Below are 20,903 nucleotides of genomic sequence, written 5' to 3' on the forward strand. Positions count from 1 at the left end.
ATATTTACAAACGATAATTGCAGTTCTTTGTGATTCATAATTATGTTGCTTATTCATTGACAACAAGATATGAATTGTGGTATGTCCATTGAATGCGGTTCGTGAAAAAATCTCAACTACACGCGCAAATGTTTAGCATGGATCCTTACATTATTCAACCCTCTCTCCTCTTGTTGATTAATGCGAGAGTCAATTGATGGATGGCTTCAACTAGTTCTACAATTCGACACTTTTCCATGTTACACTAAACAAACAAACCCAAAATTCCGCAGGTTGGTTCAAATCCCAAATCTGCTTTTTTCTTTTGGAAAACCCCCCGCGCTAATTTTAAGCAGGTCGATTACGGCATTGGGCAACGCGCTTCAACAAGAAACAGGTATTTTAAATTCAAGACGATCGTACTATACTGTGATATAATCTCCTAGAACGAGCTTCGCGCTGGTCGTCAGTTTCGGAGACGCGATGTCGCGAGCAGGAAGAAATTTTGATGTGAGCCGCTTGTCGTTTCCGCAAGTTATAACTGTTGTATTGTTGGTGATAACGTGGGAGTGCGATGCTCAAGATAACCTGAAATGTACGAGAGGAGTTTGTGTACCGTCCTATTTGTGTGCAAAAGGGTCCAATAATGTCAAAACTGACGGCGAGCAACTACTGGATTTACGAGTACAAGAAAATGAATGCCCTGATGATATGGTTTGCTGTGGTGTTGACGATGGAAGTGCTGGAAATTATGACTTATTATCCGATGATCGGTGCGATGGAGAATGTGTTAAGGAATCTGATTGTAGAAGCGGAACAGAGGTGATCAATTTAAGATTGAGGAGCGACGCATGTGGATTTGGTGAAGTGTGCTGTAAAAATCATTCTAGAGTAGAGGTCGATCAGCATGAAGATTGCCAGGGAAAGTGTGTTTCACAAAATGAATGTTCTGATCACGACGCCGATCCAACTTTGATCAACTTAAGATTTGGGAATAGTGGTTGTCCTGCAAACCAAATGTGTTGCAAAAATGTGAAAACAACTAAAAGCTGTGGAGGACTGTGTATGCCTAGAGCAAAATGTGCAAAAGCAGGAATGAATTTCAAAACCGACGATGATAGATGTCCCAGTCAACTCGTATGTTGTGAAAAATCAACGCCCTCAAATCACGACGAGATGGTCAAATGTGAAGGGAAATGCCTTCAAGCAGCGCAGTGTCCCGCAAGTGCCGTTGAATCCATCAATTTGAGGCTATCTAATGGTTGCTCATTTAACGAAGTATGTTGCATTACAGCTCAAACGCAAAACTGTGATGGAACTTGTACCACGATGGATCAATGCGCTGACGATTCAGAGAATTATACCAGCATTAATTTACGATTGATGAGTTATGATTGCCCATTCGATCAAATCTGCTGCAAAAAGTTGAAACAAATGGAGCCATTGACACCAGCTTGTGATGGAACATGTGTCGCTGTACATCAATGCCCTGAGCTTAATACGTGGAAAAGTAGCATTAATTTACGGTTATCAGAAAATAATTGTCCAGTTAAAACAATATGCTGCAAGAGTCCAAGTGTGGGAAAGTGTGATGGAACATGCGTATCTCAGGCAGAATGCAGCGATTCAATGCAACTAGATTTAAGATTTTCCACGAGTTGTCCATTTAATAAGATATGCTGCCAAAAGATAAAACAGGTAACGCCAACTCCGAACGTCCAAGACTGCAATGGAACTTGTGTATCATCAACAGTATGCCCTGGTCTTAGCGATACCACTGGGATTAATCTAAGATTTGCCGATGGGAGCTGTCCACGTAATATGATATGTTGTCCCCTGAGTTCAAATGACCTAAAAAATCTTACTTCTGATAGTGTTTGTAAAGATACTTGTTTGCCACGAAACCAATGCTCCGACCTTAGTCTAAGCCTCAAAACCTCGTGTCCAAATAACCAAGTTTGCTGCAAAGTACCGAGGCTCCCTACTAGCTGTGATGGAACATGTGTAACGAATGATCAGTGCCTTGATTACCCATCTATAAACTTACGGCTTTCTGATGCAAGCGAATGCCCAAAGAATCAAATTTGTTGCAAAAATCCCCGTAATCCACAGCCATCATGCAAAGGACAGTGTGTCCCTCTAGGAAAATGTCCAAAGGACTCATCCAAGCTCGGCGCAGTCGATCTGAGACTCAACAGCGAAGTATGTCCAAGCGGAACAGAATGCTGTCCGGATGATCAAACTTGTGATGGGAAATGTGTCGGGAAGGATCAATGTGATGATACTTTTAATATTCAAAGGTTCAATATAAGGCCTAAGTCGTGTCCAATGAACCAAGTGTGCTGCAGGAAATTGAAAAATCTTCAAGTATCTGAACCATGCGATGGCAATTGCGTTCCTGTGGGAACTTGTTCTACAGGACTGGTATCCACTTCCGAACAATGCTCAGCCCATCAGGTTTGTTGCAGGGCTTTATCCCAAGCTAACATACCTGCAATCCAGCCCCCTAATGTTTGTGATGGATCGTGCGTTCCTGGTTGGCAGTGTGCTTCAAGTGATGTCGATCTTCGGGTGGACAATGGAATATGTCCCGCAAATAAAGTTTGCTGCAAAACTCAGCGTTCCCCATGCCCTGGGCAGTGCGTTCTCCAAGAAAACTGCGACGATGTTGGCATAAATCTTCGCTTCATGTCAGATTCCTGTGCGAAAAATTTGGTCTGTTGTCGGAATGTAAAGCAACAAACATGTTCAGGTCAATGCGTTCCCGCAAATCAATGTTCTCAGGAAAACCCAGAAAAATCTTTCCTCGATTTGAGATTCGCTAACGATGGATGCTCTAATAATAAAGTTTGCTGTACGATTCCAATCAAATTCCAAAATCCTACATTGGGCTTCGAAATCCCACCACCTCCAACAACACCTACTGACGCAAGATGTACATTAGATCCACAATCCAAAGATAATGTTCTGAAGAAGTCAGATGTTAAATGGTTGGTCAACATTTGGAAGCGACAAGAAATTCTCGGCATGACTCGGCGGCAATTTACATGCACTGGAACTCTGCTTAAATCGGATCTGGTGCTTACTACTGCGGATTGTGTCAAAGATATGATGCCGGAAAACATGTTCGTTCGAATCGACGACTTCAATCTGAAACCTTTGGCAACGCTCTCTCCAAGAAGGGTAAGTTTGGTGATTACATCATTAGGTAAAACCTAACATTCGATTTCAGATGCACGTTCCTCGCCATTTGAGATTTTTTTTATTCCTCCCACTTATGAGAGATAAAAAAACGCTTTAAATTCACTTGACCTAACCTGACCTACATATATAACTCATTTATCGTGGCAATAGAAGATTGCAACGATTTTTCTCTAAAGTTAAAATTAATTTTATTCGTTCCAATGTTTCAACATTGGATTTTCTTTGTAACTCATTGGTACTACCTATACCAGGAAGCGAACCTTGGAACAAATTTCAAAGTTTATTTTGAATCCTCTGCAGAGCTTTCTTTCTGTTATTACAACAGCTGGTCCATATTAGTACAGCATACAACATGGGTCCGGAAAAAATGTTTGAATATCAAAAGCTTATTCTTAAGACAATGTATTTAGTTATTGTTAAGGTGAAACATCTCGGAATCTGAAGATGGCTGGCAAAATGGCCGGCTTGTGCCCCTACTCACGTTTTCAAGGGCACAAAACTGGAGAAATACTTGCAATAGTGCACAAAGTCAAAATAAAGAGTACATAGTTGTTGGATGCTTTCATCGCGAGATTCGTGCGTTTGAAGTTTCAGTGCAATCTAAAAACTTGATTCCAAACTGTTTCACCTTAATAAGTGGATACGGATATTTTATATGTCTGTTAAATTTGGTGATGGCATACCATTTCAAAAATTTCAGCGATTAAAGCTTATGAAATTACCTTCTCAAAAATATTTGTTTGAAAATTTTCCACGAGTTGGAGCATAGTTTTTCCTGCTTTTCTTTACGAATTTTCTCAACGGTGAAAAATTTTGTGGAAAACTTTTTCCAGTTATTTTTTTTTATTCCTGAGAAAATTTGCTTTCATTTTCATTAAAAAAAACTTTGTTTCTATGATGCTTCGTTCTTGAGTTATGATTTTTCAAAGTAAGTAGTGTCAGGGGAAAACAAAAAATTTCCAACTGAGTTTTCCTGGAAAATTGTCGACCATGAATTTTTCTCAATTTTTTTTTATTCATATATTGATGAGCCCTGCCTGTGGAAAAAGTTTCATGAAAATCTTAGACCTTTCGGCTCAAACCCGTACGGAAATAAAAAAAAATCCCCATATGCTACAACTTTGCTGAACATACCAAAGTTGTATTTCTCGTTCTTCATGTTATTTGAATTTTTCATCTTAAAATTAGCTATTTTGTATGCCTTGTATCTCAACTATGAGCACCTCAAAAAATATATCTTTCCACCAAATGATTTTGCAGTCTTTCAAGTACCTGTGAGCAAAATTTGGAGAAGATGATATTGTTCTATTTCGTTTAAAATCGATTTTACTAATCGACGATATGAGATAAATCCATATTTATTGAATATTCATACATGCCATGGCTACCTAAGCACATCAAACCAAAGGTAACATGTGTATTTATGCAGAAAGATAAAGTACAGCTTCTGCAATAAATTCATCGTCTTTTCCTCTACCAGTATTTAAACTATTCCTAAGCAAGATCATCGGGTTGGAAGTCAACATAAGCCGTCGTATAAAATACATATACAAAATTTACAGTCCGATTGAATTCTGTGGCATGATTTTCCCAAAATCTTCTGATGGATTTATTCCGCATTCCTTATGCTTCTTCGGCAGCATGCCGGATAACATCACTCCATGCGAAAGTAGTTTTTGCACCTTTGAAGAAAGTACGTACCAGTCGTAGAACTGGCGTTTCTGATAAAAACTGTTCGAATGCCTCATCATTAATCTCCCGATTAAAGTTGACTACTTTTAAAATGATTGAGATCCGAAAAAGGAGGTGTTTTTCAAGTCTCGTTATTTTTGCTGCTGTATCGCATAAGTTTTAACAAGTGCGAAAACGCTAACAAAAGTGCGCAATTACAGTGACCCCACGCAGTTGAATCACCCACGATTTATGAATCAGCTGATTTCAACAGACAAAATAATTGTCAAACTTGTCACAAAACATCACAGAATTACTTTTACACTCAGTTTCTTATCAGTAAAAATAACTCTGTGATGTTTTGTGACAAGTTTGATAATAATTTTGTCTTTTGGAGTCTGCTGATTCATAAATTGTGGGTGATTCAACTGCGTGGGGTCACTGTATATCAAATCCGGTAGGTGTCTTCGGGGGACTTACATAATTATGCTTAGTAAATCGAAGAAAAGTGTTCTGAAGACACCAACAGGATTCAATGCAATCCCGCACTTTTATTCAAACTTATGAGGCCGCACTTTGCAGTCCAGTGGTGAAAGAAATACACAATATCTACTTCCCGTAAAAAGCGGCGTGCCGTGTTACGACCATTTGAGTTCCTACCAGCTGGAAGAGGTTCGTTCTGCCTCAGCCCCAACCTTCCTTTGAGAGCTTTTCGTGGCGATCCTTTAGAATGCTGTTACACTTACTGATACGCCTACAACTATTGCACGGAAGTGGTGTTGTCCGACATACCGCATTTCCAAAGAAAAACATGAAACGGGGAATCCATCAGAAGATTATGGGAAAATCATGCCACAGAATTCAATCGGATTGTAAATTTTTAGATGTATTTTATATGGTTTATGGTGACTTCCAACCCGGTGATCTTGCTAAGGAATAGATTAAATACTGGTTGAGGAAAAGATGATGAATTTCTTGAAGAATTGAAGGCTTCTTAGTCGAAAACAACTGAAAAACAATGTACTTTATCTTTCTACATAAATACACGTGTTACCTTTGGTTTGATGTGCTTAGGTAGCCATGACTTTTGTGAGTTGAACATGTATGAATATTCAACAAATATGGATTTATCTCATATCGTACATTAGTAAAATCGATTTTAAACGGGATAGAAAAATATCATCTTCTCCAAATTTTCCTCACAGGTACTTAAAAGACTGAAAAATCATTTGGTGAAATAGCTAATTTTAAGATGAAAAATTTAAATAACATGAAGATTAAGAAATACAACTTTGGTATGTTCAGCAAAGTTGTAGCAAATGAAAAGTATATAAACTTTCTAGAACATAGTAGGCCAATAAAACTGATAACTAAAACACTTAGGAGCAAAAAAACGATTTTTTATTAAATATACTTAATTATCACGACCCCCGAGATGAACTAGCTCAGGGCTAAAAATCTCGTTAATAAAGACAAAAAAAAAATAATTATCTCGGCTCTTAAGCAAAACCGAGAAAAAGTTTGTTCGGCAAAGTTATTTATATGGGCATTTGCTAGAACTTTGCTGAACATACCAACTTACGATTCGTTTAAATAAAAAAAGTTTGCGTATACGTCACTCTAGTGATCACCATAAAAAAAAATTTTGATCCATACATTTTGTAGTACTGAAAATTCTTAGCTTAGCTTAGCTTAGCTTAGACTGACTACACATATCAATGGTTGCTATTCCGTGATTGACCGAAGTCAGTGAAAATGCACAATGAATCAACTAGAAGTTCGGCTGGGATTGGCCATAATCTTCTTCAGTGTGCATAATTCAGTGCCTCTATTTATACAGGGTCAATAACGGCGCCGGCCACGTCCTTGCAGTCAGGTGGGATTGGGGAAAGGAATGTTAGTGTGTAACCTTTGCTATTTGGAGACCGTGTTTGCCTCTGCATCTCCGCAAAGGTTACTGGGAGGGATGTTTGTTAATGGGGAGGATCGTTGGGTCACAGGATTCACTTTGATAAGCGATTAGACCATGATAAACGATTATTTGTGAGATATAAACATACTTAGAAATATAAAATTTTCGATTGACATGAAAAATGTTCAAGTATGAGAAAATAATGCCGTTACTTGAAGTGACGAATCATTCAAAGTTTGTCGAACAAATAGCTAAAAGCAACATTCCTACAGGATATTTTACTCAAATTGAAAAAAAAAATATCAATTGGCTAGACCATCACATAATATTCTTATGCCGACACTTACAGTGGCGAACCATTCAAAGTTTTTTGAATAAAATGAACGTTTTGCAAGTCTACACTTCTAGCACAGACCAAACCATTCAAAGCATTTTTTTATGTATAAAAATAAAGGTAAGTGATTTAATACAAAAAATATGAAACAATAAAGTTATGAATAAGAGTTTATGCCGACACTTACAGTGACGAACCATTCATAGTTTGTTGAAAAATCATATTTATGTAACGATTAAGGGTCTGTCTCATTTGCGTTGTTAAAACGAGTCCGAACCCAAATTTGACAGTTCAGAAATTATTTACCCTCCAATTAATCAATGGACTGTCAAATTTAATTTTTGTCTGGTCCAATTCGCAATCGTTGTCGATTTAGGAAATTTCAAAACCAAATTTTGTCGCACCGACACCAAACCGGACAGCGCACAACTCACACTCGCCGCGCTTCGAATTCAAATGATTCAAGCGTGGCGCTGAATTCTAACGATTTTTTATGAACACAGTGCACTAATCACATATTAGTGCGACGCTCAGACAATGAGAATTAAACATTTAAAAAACGTATTTGTTCTTCTTTATACCGGATTCACAACATCATCAAAAAATTCGTTTGAAGGAGAGTTTATCCGTAATGGTTTACCATGTTTCTGTTCGGGATGAACCACTGCGACCAGTTTTCTTTGATCTTTTGTGGTTTACCATAATGTCATTAGTGTGAAACCAAAGAAGAGACCGTGAAATAAAGTTTTCTACGTTTGTACTATTGCATAGCCAGCGTGAGCGCAACATTTCTTAGGGCGAATATTTTTAATACCCTAAAGAGGAAAATAAACGTCAACGTTTTACGTCTTGAAAATCTATCACTGCACGACACTTGCTGGATACAGTGAAAAGTTTTTCACAAAGGATTTTTCAATTTGAGCAACAAAATTAATGCTTTTTTAAATTTTCTAGGGAGTCTTACGTAAGATTTCATGTCCTCCCTCCCTCGAAAGAAATATTTTGAATTTTGATACACTTTCTCCCCCTAAAAGCCTTACGATTTTTTTTTGAATTAATTATTAGTGTGGGATGAAATTCTGATTCTCAATCCAGCCCACTTTTCAGGTCCCGTTTGGGTCCTATAACAACTGTGTAAAATTTCATCTCGATCGGTGAAACTATAATTTAGCGCAAGCCGTTAAAAGTTTGCATGGGATTTACTATGGCAAAACCACGATATGTAATATTATGATGAAGAACTTTATCGAAGACTACGAAGCACTCCAACTCTTGACAAAAGCAAAGTTTGAAATATCTTTTTTTTTATTTAATTGTTTCAAACTCATGAATGCATTTGAAATAAACTAATAACATTGTTGTTTCTATCTTTGGTTTTAGTAAAATCTAACAATAATTCTGATAGTTTTAAACCAATTTGTCAGTTTATGTCAATTAAGTTATGGTTTATTGGTATCATTTATTAGGTTGTTTATTTTTGTTTGGATATCTGAGATTCAAACCAAAGCTTTAGGTAGATTCAAACAATTTTGAATATCAAACTAAACAAAGATTTAGTTCGAAAAATGAAAACCATGAAAACTGAGATGCTGTGTGGTTAATCACTGCATTCAGCTTTTTCTTGTTTTGAAGTTATAATTATAATTAGGAAATTATAATACAACTGTTATAAATCGATACAAAAACAAACAAAAATTGTCTCCCACACAGGTTCTGATGATTTCCGCTTGCTAAATACTACCCAAAATATGGCGCTTCAAGCTCATGATGCTGATGACAAAGATCGCAGCACATTTTGAACGATCCAGTTCTATTGGACAAAAAATGCACTGTGATTATACAATATTTGAACAATGATAAACATTTGATACCTCTCCAATGAAACAAAAATAATATGAAAAAATAGAGAACTGTCAAATTAAATAACCAAATTATTGGTTGTTGCTAACAAAAAAAATGTTGAATTTAATTTGATTATCGCAAAACTACACAAAACAGTTTTTTAGTTTGTTTCAACCAAGTGACATTGTGAAATCAAACTATTTTTTTGTTTCTGCAATATTCGACGTAGAATTTTCGTTGAAATAAACTAGATTTTGTTTGTTTGGAGTATGCAAAGACCTGGACTTAAATGATCAAGATAGAGATTAATAAGTGATTTCAAAACTATGAGTTTTCACTCAAAAGAATGCCTAAAAACGAAAATGGATGTTATAATTGTTTTCAAAAACTTATCCGGATTGGCATCAAAAATTTCTCAAAGAGCCCCGACAAAACATTCGGACTTCTCGACAAAAATGTTTGAGAACTATTCACCTGAAACTTTCCAGAAAGAGGCAAAAATCCCTACCTTTTAGGCCTTTCAATTTTAGTTGCAAATAGTGACTTTTTAGTTACAGGGTCAATAGTGATTGCTAACAGCCCTGCAACTATTCCTTTTGGCCAACACAGAAATTTTCTGATTGATCATCCGGATTGAACAACCTACACAACACACACGGAAGCTTTATATTTTGGACGCGACAAAAGTTAGAAACGGTTTTTCTCCGAAGTTGGATTTCCCTCGGAATCTATGCTAGATACCTAACTTCGGAAGTGGAGCATTCGATTCGCATCCGGATTTGCTCTAATGCGCCCTGCTTCCGAAGTAGGGTATCTTGCATGGATACCGAGATAAATCCAGCGAATTGCATTTTCTAACTTACAATAGTTCCTTGGTGCAGCTGGGAGGTCAGACGAAGGCCACATCGGTAATCGAAGCGGGACGAAAAACGTGGACGGTATCCATAACAAGAAACACGAACTAGAGAAATAATTCTCGATCTGTCAAAAATAAGTCTCTTCTGAAGCAGACTTATTTTTGACAGATCGAAATCAGAGGGGAAATAATTCCCGAACTGTCAAATTTAAGTTCGGACTCGTTTCAACAACGCAAATGAGACAGACCCTAAATGTGCGGTCATACATATTTTATAGACTTGAAAAAAAAAGCATGAAACGAGCTCACCGATTGATCCTTCATCCTTGATAGAGCAGCCACAATCCACTTTCAGCTTCACTCGTGTGCTCGGCCATATAAAAGCACTCAGAAAAAAACGCGTCACCTGAGAGGAAAAAAAAACTGACGACTTCTCGGACTTTCTCGACGCACTGCCCGGCAGAAAAGAACGCGTCACCCGAGAGGGAAAAAACTGACGACTTCTCGGGCGTTCTCGATGCACTGTTCGGACTTTCTCGACGCACTGCCCGGCAGAAAAGAACGCGTCACCCGAGAGGGAAAAAAACTGACGACTTCTCGGACTTTCTCGACGCACTGCCCGGCAGAAAAGAACGCGTCACCCGAGAGGGAAAAAACTGACGACTTCTCGGGCGTTCTCGATGCACTGTTCCGACTTTCTCGACGCACTGCCCGGCAGAAAAGAACGCGTCACCCGAGAGGGAAAAAAACTGACGACTTCTCGGACTTTCTCGACGCACTCCATTTTGTAGTACTGAAAATTCTGAACATATTCTCAGAAGAAACTATGGCTTTAAAATCAATAAATCTTGACGAAAACCTCATGTCAGCCTAAATTAGCTTTCTGGACCAGTGTGCAATGTATGTTGGAAAATCAAAGGTTTTTAATGCACAATCAAACCTTCATGAAAAACATGGTCTAATGTTTTTCTCTGTCTAGAAGAGCAAGACCGGAAGAATAGCCGAATGTTGGAACGAATCAAATTCGTTACACGCAAAAGTAGATGAGTGGTCGAATGTCCATGTCGTTGATTATGACCATCATTATGTTAAAAATGGCTTTTTCAAAAAGTTTACTGATGGATGGTAGAAAGCTGATTGGACGATAGCTAGTAGCTTCTGGAGGATTTTTGTTCGGTTTTAAATTGGTACAACCTTAGCATTATTCAATTTGGCAGGAAAATATGCCACCTGAAAACATTAGTTTGATATATTAACCAAAAATCATAAGCTACTTTCTGGAAGTATCTTGATGAAGATATTTAAGATTCTATCGTCACTAGGGGCTTTCATATTTTTGATTTTTTAATAATGATAGTTCTCACTTCATCCAAATCTGTCTTCCAGGTGTTTCGAAAACGTTCTCTTGATTAAGAATGCTTTCGAAATCCTGAGTAGGTAATTTGAATTTCAATTGAACTAGAGAGTCCTAAAATAGATTTGTGCGCGCATTCAAACAGCATGGGCAGTTTGTCGCCTTTTTTGTAGATAGGGCATCCCGAGCAGAAGAAAATAACTACTGAATACCAAATTGAAGTATTCCATACCAGATAATTTCCAATACTTACAACCTGAATGAGGTATGAATGAGCCCTGCATAAGAGGTAAAATACCTCAAATAATACCTTCTGCATATTCTACAAATACCAAGCTGATAATTGGATCAGGCATTGTAATACCTAAATAATACTTGATGAATTTTCATATAAAAGTGAAATTTTTCAATAATAGTTCAATACCTCCAGCAGTCCTCAATAGCTATCGAATACCAAAATGAAGTATTTTTAATTATTTTAAACATTTTTTTCAAATACCATTACAATACAATACAAATTGGTAGAAAAAAGTAGCACCGAAAAGTACTGTCTTTGTAGCAATGAAAAGTACCGTTTTTGTAGCACTGAGAAGTACTGTTTTATTGCTTTTGCTTAAACTTCCGAGAGTCACGATGGAATTGTTTGATTGAAATTGTTGCCGAATAAAATCGTCAAGAAATTGAAAAATCAGATAAATGTTTCAATTATACCAATTGATATAAAATAATATCCATTATTAAGATGGGTGCGCGATAACCCCTTCCCCTAGCTATATCCATGTTCCATTTGTTATGGCTCGTTCGTAACTATATTTGTTGTATGAGGGATGCGGTTGGGACAGTTCGTATGAAGATTTATACAGTTACTTATTGCAGTTCTACAGTTATCAGATGCAGCAATGCTGCCTATTAATAAGATAAATGAGCACATTTGATGTTTGGATAAAAATTAATAACTTATTACTGACACATGGTATGCGCAACCGGTCTTCAACAAAGTTGTAGCCGATAAATGTGTTTAATCGAGGGGCCTTCCTTAGCCAAGTCCGCGGCTACAAAGCAAAGCCATGTTGAAGGTGTCTGGGTTCGATTCCCGGTCGGTTCAGGATCTTTTCGTAATGGAAATTTCCTTGACTTCCCTGGGCATGGAGTATCATCGTACTTGCCACACGATATACGAATGCGAAAATGACAACTTTGGTAAAGAAAGCTCTCAGTTAACTGTTGAAGTGCTCTTAAGAACACTAAGCTGAGAAGCAGGCTTTGTCCCAGTGCGGACGTAATGTCAAGAAGAAGAAGATCCTTCTCCATGTATTTTTCATCGCTTTTTAACGTTATGTTGAAACTTATAAAAAATAAATCTGTTGGGGCGTTCGGATTCAATGTTAAGATAAGCCGTTTTAACATTGGCAGACTTTGATGTATACTTTTTTAAAACATTGTTTTAGCCGTTTCTAACTAGTTCCATCAGCCTCGGACGTTCTTAGCGTTATATCGAACTATTTGAATAATTAGTTCTTCAGTTTCAACTACGCCCACATATCAATAATATTACGATTTTAAACTACATATGTAATATGATCATCTGATCCTAACTTTTTGTATTTATCTCTTTCTATCTCTTCACAGGAATTCAAAGTTACCAAAATCACTCTGCATCCAGACTATAGCAGCACAGATCGGACCGCCAACCTGGCCGTTTTACAATTGGCAAAAAACGCCACTCGAGCATCAAGTATTTGTTTCCCGGATCAATCACCCTTGGCCCCTGAGGATCTTTGCTTCTTGATCGGCTGGAACAGTCTTAGCATAGCGGATGGTACCATTCCTTACGCAACGCCTGATAAACTTCCCGTATCAGCACTAACAACCAGTGCTAACTGTGAAGAAGGCTTTATCTGTTCAGAAGGTCAACGGAAACAATCATCGCAAGGGCAATGTGCTGATGCTTTTCAAGGTTCACCTGTCATTTGCTTCATCGGCAACAGCTCAAGCTGGGCACAATTCGGATTGGTAGCAGCTGGGAACGAGAAGTGCAATGATGCGAATGTCCCTCGTTCCTTCGTGTCAATCGTTGCATACGAATCTTGGATACGAGAGCAAATTGCACCAAGCTTTCTTCAAATCGAAACCCCAACGGATCCAAAACGCATGTACCTCCCACCGGTGGTTTGAGGATAGTCTGTTTTGTACATAATTAGGGATCATCCATTTAGTACGTTAGGAAGATTTAGGAAACCTTCAAATTCTACTCTCATATTACTTAGCTTGTCACGTTGTCACAAACACCTCTCCCTTATCAATTGTAAAGTGTTTCGCAGAATAGAAAATGTAATGGTGCAAGCAAGGCATTTATGCTAAAATAAACAAAATAAACGATGCTATAATTTTATTATATACGCCTGATGACCAATATTTCAAATACAAGGGTAATAAGTATTGGTTGAAAACGATGGTTTTCGAACGAAAAGCAAAATCGAATCTATTTTTACCCTACATGAAAATAATTCTATGCATTGAAAACTCATCACTATTGAAGCTGAAAAAGAAAAGTTGTAATAAAAATCATTGACCTATTCGTTTATTTCTAATGCAGCCCACAGACGTTCAGACGATTTAACCAAAAATAATTCCGCCTCTAAGTTAATCGAACCAATTTATGTTGATGCAACCGTTTGACTAACTGTAAAATTTCATTGCAACATGTTTTGAATGATCTCGGCAATTCTAGTGATTGTTATTTTTTCGTATTCTGTGGCGAGACGGTTCGTTTGGCATATTGGCATATAAAAAGCAACAGTATTTACAATATGATTGAAAATTACTTTTGGCTTCATACCTGGTCTGTTTTCTTGCCACAAGATATACGAATACGAAAATGTCTGCTCTAGCAACGAAAGCTGTCAGTTAATAACTGTGGAAGTGCTTATTGAACACTGAGCTGAGAAACAGACTTTGTCCTTGTGAGGACGTTATGCCAAGAAGAAAAAAAAAAGAACTCTATAAATTTATCCACAAATTCATTCAGAAATTTATCCAAGACAAATCCTCCAGGCATATTTTTAGGAATTCATCCAGGCATTCTTTCAGAGATTTCTTCCTCTACAATTGATTCAGGATTTTATACACTGATTCATTCAAAGATCAATCCAAGAAACTCCTAGAGTGATTTCTTCAATATTTCTTCTGGGCTGCATTTAAGAATTTCTCCAAAGATTACTACAACAATTCCTAAAAAGTTTGCTCAATGAATTCCAAGAAAGTAGTACAGGAATGTCATAAGGAAGTTTTTCATGAATTCCCACCATGAATTTCCCCTGGGTTGTACGGAAAATCCTTTGGTGATTCCTTTAGTAATTCCCCTAGAAATCAATCCACAGATTCCTCCAGAAAATCCTTCAACTACAGCAAACAGACGTAACACTTAGAGCAAATCGCGAACAAAATCATAATTGAGAGGACATGTACGCTAAATGCTAAAATTAACGTGTTTGCCGACGAACCAATAGATGGCGGTGTGTATAAACGTACAACACAAACAAAAACTATGCGAGCGCTGCGGGTGTTCGATTGACCACTTACCGTATATTTGAATTGATCGTTAAAAAGGAGACTACTGAATGTGACGTCTGTTTGTCTGTGCTTCAGCGACCAATGCACGATTTTCTCTACAAACTCCTACAGAGATACCTGTAAAGATTTACTCATGGAATTCTTACAAGCATTCAACACAGAATTTCTCCAGGGATTCCTCAAGAATTTGCCTAGATATATCACCACAAATTGCTCCAAGTATTCCATCAAGAACTCCTCGGAACCAGGAATTTCTTCAGGGATTCCACAAGAAATTCTTCAAAAGAATAACAAAACTCCTTCCCCTGATTCCACCTGGAATTCCTTAAGAAGTTCTGATAGCATTTTTTGAAAGATTCCTCCAGGAAATCCACCAGGGATTTTTTTCTAGGGAATCTTCAAGAAATTCTACCAGAAATTCCTCCAGTGTATACTCCAAAGATTTCCCCAGGTACCCCTGCAGGGACTCTATGTCGTATTTTTCCTGGTATACCATCAGAAAGAACTTCAAGATTCTTCCTAAATTTCTAATAAAGAAATGTATCTATCAATTCCTCCAGGAATTTCTTCCAATATTTCTTGCAGGAATTTCTCCAAGGATTCCACCAAGCATTACCCAAGAGATTCTTTAAGAAACTCATTGAGGGATTGCTTTAAAAGCTCTTCCTGGGATATATTTAGGGGTTTTTTTTCAGTGATTTATGTGGTAATTCCTCCAATGATTTCTCAAGCAATTGCACCATGAATTTTTCCAGAATTTTTTCCAGGTGTTACTCCTTTTAGAAAATATCAGTAGAAGCCCTAAAAGAACATCTTGTATATAAGCCTTTCTGATAGAGTACCTTGACTGGATTGGGGAAATTTTTTTGACAGAATCCTTTGCGAAATTCCTGGTATATGCTCTCGTCGAAATATTGGTGGTTTCAGTGGATTTTTTTGTGGACTTCTTAGATAAAGTTTTGGTTAATTCTTTGAAATATTTTCTGATAACTCTGAATGAACTTAAAGGAGGAAATCCTGGTAACCCTTGAAGGTTTTTCTGGTGGAACTCTGGTGAAATTCAAGAAATCATTTAAGTAACTCCACACTTGAAAAATAACTGGTGATATCTATTTTCCTTAGGGCCTTCGTTAGCCGAGTGGTTATAAGGCTATAAAGCAAAGCCATGCTGAAGGTGTCTGGGTTCAATTCCCGGTCGGTCCAAGATCTTTTCGTAATGGAAATTTCCTTGACTTCCCTGGGCATAGAGTATAATCGTACCTGCCACACGATATAACGAATGCGAAAATGGCAATTTCGGCAAAGAAAGCTCTCAGTTAATAACTGTGGAAGTACTCATAAGAACACTAAGCTGAGAAGCAGGCTCTGTCCCAGTGAGGACGTTAATGCCAAGAAGAAGAAGAATATATTTTTTAAAACACTGGTAAATGAAATAATACAGGTTAGAAACTTTATACAGAATTATGATCGAACCCCTTGAGAAAATTCTAGTGAGATCCTTGGAGAATATCTTGGCGGAATACCTGAAGGATAGTAGTATGTTTTGACTGGATAGGTGGTAGATTTTTTCGGAGTTTCGGTTTTCAGTCTATAAATCAGGAAATAATCCACCGGTAGATAGTGTTTTCAACACCAACCAGGGATTTCCCAAACCTACCAAGAACGGATGGCCCAATATTGTAGCAGACGGCGTGATCCTTCCAAACCCGACAGTTTATTTTTTTTTTTTTTTTCAAAAAAGTTTTAACTTATCAAAGTTGTGTCATGCCTTTTTGTTTGTTCAATTGCAAGTGTTAAAATTTGTGCCAACTTTCAATAAATTTTAGGCCCTGAAGATGATCCAATAGCCGGACCGAAACGTCGGCGATGATCAAAAATTAGTCAACGCAATTAATTAGACTGAAAGCCGAAACTCCGAAAAAAAAACTACTACCTGAAGAATTTTTCCTAGAATTTTCTGGAAGATCCTCTGGATGAACTTTGAAAATCTTGATTAAATTACCGAAACAAATATTGATAGAGCAAATTATGGGTTTTTCTTATGAGAGATTCAGCTAAAATCCCTGGGATTTTTCTGATGGAATCTATGCAGTTGAACTGAGAGAAATCCTGGATAATTGACTAAGCAAATTCCAAAAGAAACCCTTGGACAAACCGCTGGTGGAATCTTTAAGGGAATCCCTGTAGGATTGATGGGAGGTGGTAATTGTAGTTGAAATCCTTAGCAGAAACCCTACCGGAATTCTTGAAGGTGGGATCCCTGAAAGAATTCCTTTTTGAATCCCTGGAGGAACTCCTGATGAAGTCATTGGAGGAAGTACTGCTTTTTTACCTTGAGGAATTGGAAACAAATATCTGATGAATACTATATTGGAAATCACTCCGTTACCGTAATCCGGGGGCAAATTGATCACTTTTTCGCAACTTTTTGTCATGTTTTTCTTTGGAATTCAAATATTGTCAAATTTATTTCGGTAAAACCAGTACTTCATTGATCTCTATCAGATTATGTAATCGTTTTTTGATGAAATAAATTTTAACATTTCATAAAATTAGTTTTAATATCAATAATTGAAAATGACACATTGAGGCGAAATTGATCACTATATAATTAAGCATATTTTAGAAAGTAAAATTTCCCTATCTACTAAATTTGAGTCTCCTGAATCTGAAAATGATGTCAAAATGCTTACAACTTGTGTATCTCATCATTTTATTGCAAAATTAAACTTTGTAAATCTGCATAATACGCCTAAATGTATGCAATTTCCCTTGAAATAAGCACGTTCTTGAACAATTAACGCTTTTATAAGCAAACAACTGTTCTTGTAATGCTGTACGATTTCAAAAATGAGTTCAGCAGTTCATACTGAAGCTTACACAATATTTTTAGCACTCAAAGTTCGTATGCAGGCTCAGCACTAGCGGATTGTTTAGTACCGACATTTTCAATAGTATTGCTGACACCTTAAAAACAATGTGAATATTTCTATGCAAAACTGACCTTAATAAAAATGAAATAGTTCAAAATTATCATTAGACATCTATAAACTAGAATATATGGAATGTTTGTTATGCCAACGAAATATTAAGCATCCTTGAAAGGAAATGCTATTTGGTACCGACCTGATCAAATTCACCCCAGTGATCAATTTGCCCCCGGTACTAAGAAAATTAAAAACAAACAAATGTCATTTCGTTTTCGCAAACTGTTTTGAATCTCTAAAATCTATTCTAGTAATTTTTGATAATGGGCATATCGACATACAAAGAGAAAATCGGGAATGAAAATCGCATCGAGATAGGGAGATATCGAGATAAGGAGGATATCGAGAGTAAACATGTATGCAGAATGAAGAGACCGAAAAAATCATCGACTTAGAGAGAAATATTGAGATGTGGAGTGTCGACTGTAATATATTTCTGGTAGCTCCTAATGGAATCAATGGAGGAAATACTGCTTTATTCCCTTAAGGAATTGTTGGTGAAATCCTAATAATACATTTCTGGTGAAAACACTGGAAGGATTCTTGATAATCCTCAAGAATCCCTGGAAATGTTTCGGGAGGGACCCCTTGAGAAATTCCGGGATGAATCTCTTGAGGAATACCGGGAGGAGTCCCTTGAATAATCCTTTGAGGATTACCGGGAAGAATCTCTTGAGAAATTCTGGGAGGAATCCCAAGGTGAATTCCGGAAGGAATCCCAAGAGGATTTATGATATGAATACCAGGAGGCATTCCTGAAGGAATTCCAAGAAGAACTTATGAAAGATAACGTAGATGAACTGCGGGTGGAGTCCTTAAAGGAGTTCCTGGTGGAATACTTAAAGGAACTCTTACTGGAATTCCTGGAGTATTAGTTGGTGAAATTCCTTGAGAAATTCTTGGTTATTATTATTTATTTAGTTAACATCTAAACAGATAACACTAAATAAACAATTCTTGGTGTAATCTCTGGAACAAAATGCTGGTAGAATCCCTTGATGAATTTCGGAAGGAATCCGTAGTAGATATCCTGATAAAATGATAAAACTAAGAATAATCCTAGAGGAACTCTCGAAGGTATCTTTAGAACAATTCCAGATAAAATCTCTAACATAATTTATAATGGAATCACCGAAATAACTCTCAATGCATTCCCATGAGGATTTCTGAAAACTTCAAATACATAAATAATAAAAGATGTTATGCGGCGAGGAACGATTTTTCAACAGATCCAGTCAATTAGTTCGCTTTGCGGTTATGGACATTGTCGACCGAATATTTGAAAAGGGAGCAGATTTGTACTAACGCGCGCCTGAAACGTGAACCTGGTAATAGGCGTAGCCGAGTGCGACAGGGTTCGCCTAGGAAGCAGTATTACGTTAGACGAGGATTCGTTTGTGCGGGTCTAGCAAATTACGGAGCGCGGTGTACACCTGAATATAACACCTTCTTAATATTGTACACCCACGATGCTCCCCTGACCGTTATTATCAGAAAAAAATCTCCATCAAATCTGTGCTCACCAGTCGATTTCTATTGCCAAGCTGCATGTCTGGGCAAAATTTTAAAAAAATCGTAGGGCCCGTTTTGGAGTTACGCCCTTTTGAATGTGTAAGTCCACTTATTCTAAAGAAATCCGAGATATTCAAATGAGTTTTCATTGGCCGTGATTATCAGGATAGATATAATATTAAAATTTGAATCAAAGTTGGATTATATAGTTATTTGTAAATTCATGGGAGAGCTTTGAATGAGAAGATTGACGAAATTTGGAGATACGTCCTTTTGGAAGCGTAACCATTGAAAACACTTATTTCCAATAGATTAATTTGGTATTCTTTTACCTTTGAGCATGTTCAAATGTTTTCAATGGCACTTATATGCCGCCAAAGTATTTCAAAATCAACTGATTTTCCATAGGCTCAAGTGTTTTAAGGCATTACGGGGCTAATTTCATCATGTAACCAAATTAGTTCTTGTAGCACAATATTCTGAATAGCTTGGTGAACCCATGTACTCACGATTCAGTTTATTTTACATGCAATTATTATTACCTGTTGTACATCGAAGCGAAGTATACGTCAAGGAATACTTTACGAGTTAAGTTTTCGGTTATGGATAGCAGTGTATGGAATAAAATAAAATTAACAACGTAGAAAGCAGCGATACAAAATGGAAGAAAACAATGCAAAGTTTAGAACATCCGTTATTATTTTGTTTAATGGAGTTCAAAATTGTAGCATTTACAGAGCTTAAATGTTTGTCTTTGTCAATTTGGAAAACACGGGACATTGTCATACAAGGTAATTATATATCCGGGACAATATCATTCAGTGTAATAGTGCGTTCAGGGTGATGGCACTCGGGATAATGAAATTCGGAGTTAAGGTATAGAATTTTCTCAAGATAGTTTGATTTTCAAAGGAGACATATAACATAAAGCTCTGAAAGTGTTATGATTTTAAATTGAATAAAACCAAATAATAACGAATGTTTCTTACTGTTCATAAGCATATTTCAAGTACTGAGGCTTTGTTTCACGACATACCATGAGAATGGACTGTTTGATTTATACAATTCTTTCACTATTGTATTTATACAGAGCACTTACGTGTTTGTGAAATCGAAAAGACCGAGAAACCCAACGGTAAAATTGTAGATTTTTGAAAAATATAAATGTAGTAATGTATGCTACAACTGATCACAAAACTATCTAGAATTCTATAAGGTCCGTCACACTCGGCCTCAGATTGGGTACAACTTCTAGCACTGCATTTGGTCCCTCGGTAGTGTAAAAGGTATTTAAGTTTGACAGATCGCAGTACACTTTTTACGGAATTCTAGATTACCTTATGAGCCATAAAAATTTGGGCAACTGCAAGGGACATGGAGGTCTTTAATGTGTCTTTGGTTCTATAGTTTGGCCAATTGTGCATTACTCAGCAATTGCAGTAAAATTAGTCGCAATAGCCGATAGCTTCTGCTTCTTCTTATTGGCATTACGTTCCAACTGGGACACAGCCTGCTTCTCTACTTAGTGTTCAATGAGCACTTCCACAGTTATTAACTGAGAGCTTTCTTTGCCAGAGTTGCCATTGTTGCATCGTATATCGTGTGGCAGGTACGAACATACTCTATGCCCAGGGAAGTCAAGGAAATTTTCATAACAAAAATATCCTGGACCGACCGGG

At 37.2% G+C, this 20,903-nt stretch overlaps 1 protein-coding gene across 1 annotated transcript; it reads left to right on the forward strand.

Annotated features, from left to right (window-relative positions):
* Positions 1-433: 433 nt before the first annotated feature.
* LOC5575330 (prestalk protein) lies at positions 434-13,532 on the forward strand. The gene is made up of 2 exons (XM_001655657.2): positions 434-3,162; positions 12,782-13,532. Exons 1-2 carry the CDS (start codon positions 463-465, stop codon positions 13,325-13,327), a joined length of 3,246 nt encoding a protein of 1,081 aa, XP_001655707.2. The 5' UTR covers positions 434-462; the 3' UTR covers positions 13,328-13,532.
* The last annotated feature ends 7,371 nt before the right edge of the window (positions 13,533-20,903 follow it).

This window comes from Aedes aegypti, chromosome 3 (assembly GCF_002204515.2).
Source record: "Aedes aegypti strain LVP_AGWG chromosome 3, AaegL5.0 Primary Assembly, whole genome shotgun sequence".
NCBI classification, from domain to species: Eukaryota; Metazoa; Arthropoda; class Insecta; order Diptera; family Culicidae; genus Aedes; species Aedes aegypti.

What these genes read in the sequence shown, in the direction of transcription:
- LOC5575330 (XM_001655657.2), top strand. Translation starts at nt 463, where the DNA reads ATGTCGCGAGCAGGAAGAAATTTTGATGTGAGCCGCTTGTCGTTTCCG. An exon ending in CAACGCTCTCTCCAAGAAGG is followed by an intron (nt 3,163 to 12,781) that starts GTAAGTTTGGTG and finishes ATCTCTTCACAG; the next exon opens with GAATTCAAAGTTACCAAAAT.